Here is a 9,199-nt window from a genome sequence, read left to right as displayed (position 1 = left end):
AAAAGGTGGTATGTATATTACTCAGCCATAAAAAAGAGTGAAATCTTGCCAATTGCAATGACATGGATGCAGCTAGAGAGTATAATGTTAAGTAAAATAAATCAGAGAAAGACAAATACCATATGATTTCACTTGTATGTGGAATTTAAGAAACAAAACAAATGAGCAGAGGGGAAAAAAGAAAGAGAGAGGCAGACCAAGAATTAGACTCTTAAGTATAGAGAACAAACTGACGGTCACCAGAGGGGAAGTGGGTGGGAGGATGGGTGAAATAGGTGGTGGGGATGAAGGAGGGCACTGTGATGAGCACCGGGGGTTGTATGGAATTGCGGAATCACTATATTGTACACCTGAAACTAATATTACACTGTATGCTGACTAACTGGAATTTAAGTGAAAACTTAAGAAAAATAAAAAATAAAAATGTCAATATATTTATAAAAGAGACTATCAGTGCTTCTTAAACCAATATAGTGAATGATAGAAAGAAGGGCATTGAGAATTAATCATCTTAAATAAGTACCACATATTGTAAGAAATCAGGAAGAAAATGATAAGAAAAACACAACAGAACTGATGGCAAAGCAAACAGTACAACTTGTATAAAGAGGTAGGAATATGAATAGTCATACCTATATATAAATAGGTAGGTTTAACTGCACTACTCATCTAGTTTTAATTAAACAACTGCCAGAATTAAAAGTGATTCTATAATGAACCAAACAAATTAACAAAAATGGGATAGATTTGATTATGCAAAAATTATTTGGTAAAATACATAAATATATAAATGATTTGAGATATTTAGAAACCTAACGGATTCTTTCTCATGACTTCGATGACAATTATGTTTAATGGATTTTACTGAAAATTGGAACTAGAATTTTAGTTTGCATACTGTCCTCACCTACACACTGGGGTAGAGAACTCCATTTTCCCATCTGGCATATTATCTCATCTTTTTCCGATACCCTGAAACCATCCTCACACGTGTAATTTAACTTGCTGCCATGTGGGTAAATCTTAGGTTTCGATGATTCTTCTCTTTCTTCTGAAAATTCAGATGATTTAATGGTTCCATGTTCTATATGAGGTGGTTGAGGACATGCAAGTTTTTCTATATGAAGAACAGAGATCAAAGGGTCAAGTATAGACACAATGTTTAAATTCAAAAATGCAATCAAATGCCATTTGGGATTTTAAAATAAGGATAATTTGAACAAACTAAATTAACGAAAAACTGAAAAACATTTGAAACTTGCAAGCATATATGTCCCCATAAAATCTATGCTATTATCTACTTGTTCACTATGCCCCCTCATTCTTGTCCTGTTCATCATGAGGAGTAAAATAGGCATAAAGAGAAATTTTCTCTGGTATTTGCACAATAACCCAAAGTTTTTGTCTGTTCATTTCACAGTAGAAGTGAAAGAACGCTGATTGGTTTGTATACTTAGTTTGTAATGTACTGTTTCAAGGTAAAGTGAAATAGGTATAGAGAAAGGTCTTCATCTTGTTCCTTTTCACAAAGCACAGGGGAGTATTAACCTCATTTGAAAGAATGTTATGAAGCAAGTTACGCAGTACTGACCAACACAGCGTGGTATTGACTGCCATCTTCCATCTTTGCACACAATTTCTTCGGCATCCTGAAGCATATAATTGTCTTGACAGACAACAGATACTTTTTCTCCATCCTGATAATTCACCGTCGTTGCCATATTTTGAGCTTTGGGAATCTGAGGTGGAGGGGGGCATGACTGCGTTCTAACTTCTAAAAATATTAAAATTTAGATTTCTTGATTAAAAATCATAAGTTAAACATATTAACCAGATAATTAACCAGAAAACTCAATAATAATGTACCACTAATGATCAAATAATGACATTATGTTCGATATTTAAACATGTTATACTCTTGGGCTTGTAGAGCACTTTAATATATCACATGTGGTTTATATTCTCACCATGTTACTTGTAGTATCTTCCTTTTATTCTTTCTGTGACAAATCTTGCTTGATGTATGTAAAACTTATTTTAATGGTTTCTAACCATTAGGATGTTCTGAGTTGTCCACTCAGTAAGAGGCACTAAATAAATACTGATATCAGGATCTTGTTTACAGATATCCATAATCAAATGTATTGTGATTGGATTTAAACCCTCACAAGGTGTGGAACGGAAGCTAATTAGTCAGAGGAAGAATTACGTGTAGTTAACGATCAATTATCTGATACAGATTCTTGGCTAAGATAAGAATTAGATATGGTCACTAATGTTTACAGTGTGTTGTTTAGAGTTCAAAACTCTCTGGAGGTACTGTTTACTAGCTTGGCTAGTAAACAGTAAGAGAGAGATAGGCTAACGAAAAGCACCCTGTTGAACAGATCAGACAGCCTTGGCTTCAGTTGCATGACCAGCAAGGGACACAAGATTCCTCTGTAAACTTGTGTTTGAGCTCCCAGAGAACAGAGATACTGCACGTGTATCTTGGCAGCTCATAATCTGAAGACAAAGCATGTCTTGTTCAACTGAGGGAAGCCTTTGGCTGGCTGTACCTGGAGGCTTTTGGATCTCTCTCTGATTCCTTGATTTTGCTTTCTCCTGTCGTGCATTTATTTCATTAAAGGTCTTATGTGAGTGTACACTGGGAAGTCTTGTAAGTCCTTTCAGTTACTCAAGATTTTGTAGTCAATTCAGAGAAATATTTGACCGAATACACTTCATTCATGCTTACTAATATTTTCTATTTCTCGTATTTTCTATTTCTATCTAAGTGTAGAAGTATTTTATATTTAATCAAAACCTTTTCTTCTTATTTGTTTTAAATATCTTGGCATTTTTTTTCAATGCATTGTCAAAGATTGAGTTTCTTCTGTATCTGATCTTTACCATTTTTGCCCTAATAATCTTAATTTGTACTTCCTTTGATACATTTTTGCTATAGGTTGGTCTAACAACTAAATTTCCCTAAAGGCAGAATTACTATTCTGCAAATCACCTGTTTATACTTTTTAAAAAAGTTTCTTTGTATTTTAATTAATTATTTGTATTTTATTTTATTTTTATGTTTTAAAAATTATTCTGTATTTTTTTTTGCAGTTCTTTGTATAGCAATCATACCACAAAAAAGCTGTTAAAAGAGAATAACTTTATTTAGGAAAAAATAAATATTTGGAAATTAAGAAACAAAATTCAAAATAACTGATAGGTCAAAGAAGAAATCACAAGGAATATTAGAAAACATTTCACATAGAATTAAATGAAAATGAAATGTGTATAAAAATTTTGAGATATAAAAATTTTGAGACTGCTACAGCTGTACTTGGAAGGAAAAATGGAGTTTATCTTTGAAAAGTAGGATGGTTTAAATCCATGTTTTAATTTCCTACCTTAAGAAATGAAAAAATAAAATTAAAAGCAAAGTAAGTAGAATGAAAAAAACAGTTTGTCCACAGAGGAGAAAAAATTGGAAAGACAAATAGAAAAAAGAAAACAAAAAAATAGTGAATGTTAATAAGGTTAAAAAATAGAAGAGAGAGTAAATGGAGAAAATTAAGTGTTAAAATTGGCTATCTGGAAATATTAATAAAACTGAAGAAAAAAAGAAAACCCAGGAAGAATAATACAGTTGAAAGAGAAAAATAACTATCAATGTCAAGAATGAAAGAAGTGATACCAACAAACACACTATATAATTAAAATGAAAATAGAATATTAAGTGAGTATTAGAAACAAATGTATACCAATCAATTTCATAAATTAGATAAAATAGATATTTCTTCAAAAATCCAACTTCCTTGCGTTGACAAAAGACAGTAAGAAAATCTGAATATTTCACTACTTATTAAAGAAATTGAATTCTTCATCAAAAAAACTTCCAAAAAAGCAAATTATGTATCAGATGACTTTACAGGTGAAGTCTATCAATCATTTAAGATACAAATAATAAAATAATAATATGTGTAATAATAATATTACATTTATACTTTCAGAAGACAGAGAAGCAGAGAACAGTCCTCAATTCGTTTTATGAGGCCATGATAATCCTAACAACAAAACTTGGGAGAGGCATTAAAAGACAAAGTAGCTAGAGATTAGTATTCCTCATGAATATAGATGTAAAACCCCTTAAAAATATATCAGCAAATCGAGTACATGAAAATATAGGAAGAATAACCTGTCACTACCTCGTAGAATTCACTCTAGGGAGGAGAGATCTGTTCAACATCCAAAAATTTATGTATATAATTCACTGGATTAACAGAATTAAGGAAGTCATATTATCATATCGAGAGATACATAAAAAGCATTTAAAAACATTCAACATGGGTTGATCATAAAATTTCTCACTCAGTTAAGTAAGAATAGAAGGGAATTTCCTTAAGCTGATAAGGGGCATCTACAAAAATCCTAAATTGACATTATACTTGTGGTAAAATGTTGAATATCCTCTCCCAGTGATCAGGAATAGGGCAAAGTTGTATGTTCTCATCATTTCCTTTCAACAGTTTACTGGAGGTCCAAGTCAGTGTGATAAGAGAAAAAATAAAAATAAAAAAGGACCGGCAAAAATAAAGTCTTGTATTTTCAGTGACATAATTGCTTACAGAAAATTGCAACAGATCTACAAAACAGTACCTAAAATGAATAATGCAACTTGGTATAGTGTCAGAGTATAAAATCAATGTGCACAAATCAAGTGTGAGGACAAATGTATAGGAAGAAACTGACCTTATTTCCTCCCAGAGACACACAGGTACATATGGAACAATTTCCTCTAAAAAAGACCTGAAAACTAGCTGAAGAGCTCCTTCACAACAAACAGTAAAAGGGCCACATCGAGATGGGTGGGAGAGTCAGAGACCCAGTAGGGACCAAACTCCCACCCTTGGCAGGGCTACACACTCTCAGGTGGGATCTCACAAATCCAGAGCTTCTCCCTGAGGAGAGAGAGGTTTGTGTCCCACATCAGCACCCCAAACTCTGGGACCTGCAAAAGAAAGATGAGCCCCCCAACACCTGGCTTTGAAAACCAATGGGTCTCACATCCAGGAGACTCAATGGGCTGCAGAGAACGGGGATACTTCTTTTTTTTTTAAGATTTTATTTATTTATTTGACAGAGAGAGAGAGCGAGAGTACAAGCAATGGGAGTGGCAGGCAGAGGGGAGGGAGAAGCTGACTTCCTGTTCAGCAGAAAGCCTGATGTGGGGCTGGATCCCAGGACCCTGAGATCATGACCTGATTGGAAGGTGGACACCTAACCGAGCCATCCAGGCACCCCCTGAGATACTTTGCTTAAAGAGCTGTCACCCAGACTCACTATCCCCAGGGAACCAATGTGAAAGGAACAGTTTGAGAAATACCTAGACGTATGAGAAGGAGAGCCATTTGCTAATCTTAAAGCATCTACCTGAGGGGCAGGGGTCTGTTGGGACTCTTTCCACGACGGAGGTGTGGCAGGTGCCATTTTCACACTCGCCCTCCACCTTGAGAACACCGGCAGGTGCACTCCAGCCCAGTGCTCTCCTGTGGCCCCATAAAAGCCAGCAGGTGTGGCCCAGCCCTGCCTTCTCACTAAAGCTGGCAACATGCTCGGTCCACATAGGGGATGATCCTCCATCTCTTGGAGCTAGTAGCCAGAGGGGCTTGCCTTTCTGGCTTCCGCAGGACTGTAACAATGGGACAGGTAATTCTTGGCAGGCTACCGCCTCCAGGGCTCTACACAGACAGCCCCCTGAAACACACCCTCAGTCTTGTTGTGAAAAAGGCCAATTTACTTGTCCTGGACCTTTCGCTTGAGGGGCAGACTTCAGATTTGCCACACATCTGGAGGCTACAGAGGTGCTTCTCAGGGCAGGGAAACCAGGGGGATGCCAGCTTTGTGCTCTCTTCAGCCTCAAAGCAAACCCAAATACTAATTCTTCAAGATACCTGGCTGGATGTTAATTCAAGACCACCAAGTTTCTGGGTGTTTTGTTTTATAGCGGACTAATGCACTGATGCAATTAGTATTTAGAAATAGGGTTTTGGTTAGTTTCCGTGTTAGTTTCCGTTAGTTTACATAGGTAAAAATTTTTAGAAACCGCAAAGATACTACTTTTATAAATTAGGAAGAAATAGAGTAAGTTTTTGAAAATATTGTAAACAAGAGCTTACCTGTGCAGTTTAGTTCAGGATCCCATCGTCCATTTATGCATGTTGAATGTTTCTGCTTTATTGTTCCTCTGCATTTATAACTTATTTTCTCATTATGATCAAATACAGTCTTACTTAATGGATTTGCTTCTTGTCTAGTCAAGCTGTATTTACACTTCTCAAGTTCATCATTTGCTATAAAATGAAAATATTCCCTTGAAAAGACTAATTATAAGAATCAAAGCAACTACTACAAAAAATAGCTTAGAGTCAATAGTATAATGAAATTAGAATTTGAGCCCATAAACCCCACCAACCAATTTATTCCTGACCATATTGCATGAGATGGGCTCTTATGTATGAACATACGTCCTGTGTCCAGTCTTTGAAATTTTGGAGAAAATGTCCATCATAAATACATTCTGCACTTTGGGGATTAAAAAAGTGTAAGAGGTTCACTCTTTTGGATAATCTACAGACTGAACGGTCATCACCTGACTACATTTGGTCCCATATTTATCTGTGGAAATAGAATATATGAAGTTGCTAGTTTATATATATTTTTTTCAATAAAGGTAATGTAATATAATAAGAAAAGTACATCTAAGATGTAGTATACAGAATGTGAATACTTAAGTAGATCTTTTGCATGATCACTAAAAATTAGGAACACATTCTTAGAATGAGAAGTTGGGTGCTTAAAGCCACAACCTGTTTCCTGTTTATACTCTTTTTTTTTTATTTTTAAATTTTTTTATTTATTTGAGAGAGTGAGAAAGAGAGAGCACAAGAGGGGGTAGGGTTAGAGGGAGAAGCAGACTCCCTGTTGAGCAAGGAGGCCTGATGCGGGACTTGATCCCAGGACTCCAGGATCATGACTCGAGCCGAAGGCAGTCACTTAACCAACTAAGCCACCCAGGCACCCTCCTGTTTATACTCTTACAATCTTTGAAGAGCTATTTTATATATCAGATCACCCTATAATTCAATAATATTTTAACATTATAATAGTAAATTTTTGGTGACTCTGAGTTAAATATAACAACTTTTTATGTAGCTACATATTTCAAAAATTCAATACAGATTAAAGTACTTTTTGGATTTGATAAAATATGAGTTGATGTAGGTCTTTATTAATGATTTGTTAATGATTAACCAAAGAAGTAATGATTTTGTAATACATTGAAAAATAAAACAAAGGAGACTAATTCAAAAAACACTAGAGGCAAGAATTTATCCTATTTTTAGGGCTTGTCCATAGTGTTGAGGGAGACAAAACAAGGTGTTCAGGGGATGGTAACTAAAGGATGATCTATAGTCAAAAGGAGTGGTAGTGGTTGTTGTCATTGTCCTATGATTGATTGGTTTCTGAAAAAATTTCTTTGTTTATTAGGGGAAAATAAACATTCAGAGAAGAGTGAACAGCTAGACTAACTGGAGGTACAAAATAAACACTGAGAGGAGAAAATTGGAGTAAGGTCTATTATACCTGTAAGGGGATTATGTTAAGCTGAATATAGGTAGAAGATTAACCTTTGGAAGGCAAACTCTGAGATCAGAAAAGAGTAATAATTGAAGCAGATGTTTCAGAATAAGAATGAAAGTTGAGAGTTTTCATGCCTGTTATAACCTTGGGTTTTACCTCCCATATGAAATAAGGGAAGATCATTTGTGGAGACAGAAGAGGACAAAGATGAAGTTTGGTCTTGAAGGACTGACAATACTTCTAATGGGAATGTGTTTAGCAAAAATGTAAGGATTAATAAGCACCAAAACTTTATGATTCATTCAACAAACTCTGTATGTAATGTAATGTCTGCTGTATGTAATGTCTGCTGTATGTCTGCCAGTCTTTTGGGTATTGGGAATACATCATGAACAAAATAGGAGTAAATCTCTGCTCTCATGGAGCATGAGCCCAAGCCCTACCTTCTCCTTGGAACAATTAATGCCTAGAAATCTGATGAATAAATAAGACTGGACAACCAGGGCTCTGTTTGAATGTAGGACTTAGGAAAACTCTAGGAAAGAACTCATTCCAAGGGAAAAATGAAAAGGGCCCCCAATATTCTCCCAGTTAGTCATAAAAGACTTGGTATCCAAAGGTCAGGAAGATTCACACACATCAATCAGGGGGAAGTCCATCCATCAGATTTGTTTCATGGCCTAACCCTGACTGCCTCCTTTCAGTTCTACCACCGACTGTGAGGGCCTGCAGCCCACCCACCCTTCAGCACATAAACTTGTTGTTGCATTTGAAACAGATTGGGAAATTGTTAGAAACTTTGAGAGAGGCAAGATCCTATAGGAATGTAGCAAGTGGGTATGAAGTTTATTTGTTTTCCAGTGCCTGAAATCAAGAGTGTCATGTAAAAACAAAAGTGGGATTTATGCAAATATACTTCTATTTTGGCAATTAGTATTCATATTTAAATCATATGAATAACTATAAGTAAAATTTAGCTTCACACTTATAAACAACGTAAATATCTGGGACAGAATATTGATAAAATTCTATTGCTAATTTGTGGACACGTAATGAACTATAAGCAATGTAGGTCTTCATTATAATTTAAGACCTGATATTTTCTTTTTTCTTTTTTAGATGTTATTTACTTATTTGAGAGACAGTGCTAGAGAGAGAAAGAGAGACAGAGCATGAGCAGGGGGAGGGTCAGAGAGAGAAGGAGAAGGACCCTAGGATCATAACCTGGGTGGAAGGCAGACCCTTAACCTACTGAGCCACCCAGGTACTCCTAAGACCTGACATTTTCAAGAATATACCTAAATTTCAAATATATGTTTGCAAACATAGTTTTTACCATAAAAATATTAAATTTCATTGACTGTCAGTTTGAGAAGTGTCTTCTCACCGATGCACTGAGGAAGTGGGGTCCACATTCCACTAATACATGTAATTGACTTGTGTCCAATCATTGTAAATTCTTCTTTGCAATTGAACTCTACTGAATCTCCATGGCGATAGGGAGGGGCAGAAGACTCAGCAACAGAGCCGTAATGAAGTTCAGGTATATCTCCACATGTACTCTCCACCTCTG

The 9,199-nt window shown here is 35.6% G+C and overlaps 1 protein-coding gene across 1 annotated transcript; it reads right to left on the bottom strand.

Annotated features, from left to right (window-relative positions):
- Positions 1–907: 907 nt before the first annotated feature.
- On the bottom strand, positions 908–9,193 carry LOC112819225 (complement factor H-like; the record flags this gene model as incomplete). Its single annotated transcript, XM_025866216.2, has 4 exons — positions 9,014–9,193; positions 6,162–6,335; positions 1,592–1,774; positions 908–1,117 (listed from the first exon to the last, which is right to left on the bottom strand). Coding segments are annotated over exons 1-4 (631 nt in total), but the record flags the coding sequence as incomplete, so codon positions are not given.
- Positions 9,194–9,199: the final 6 nt, after the last annotated feature.

Source organism: Callorhinus ursinus, unplaced genomic scaffold, assembly GCF_003265705.2.
Source record: "Callorhinus ursinus isolate GAN/ISIS: 27379988/994484 unplaced genomic scaffold, GSC_fseal_2.0 scaffold1721, whole genome shotgun sequence".
In the NCBI taxonomy this organism is placed as follows: domain Eukaryota; kingdom Metazoa; phylum Chordata; class Mammalia; order Carnivora; family Otariidae; genus Callorhinus; species Callorhinus ursinus.
This window is presented reverse-complemented; position numbering and strand designations above follow the sequence as displayed.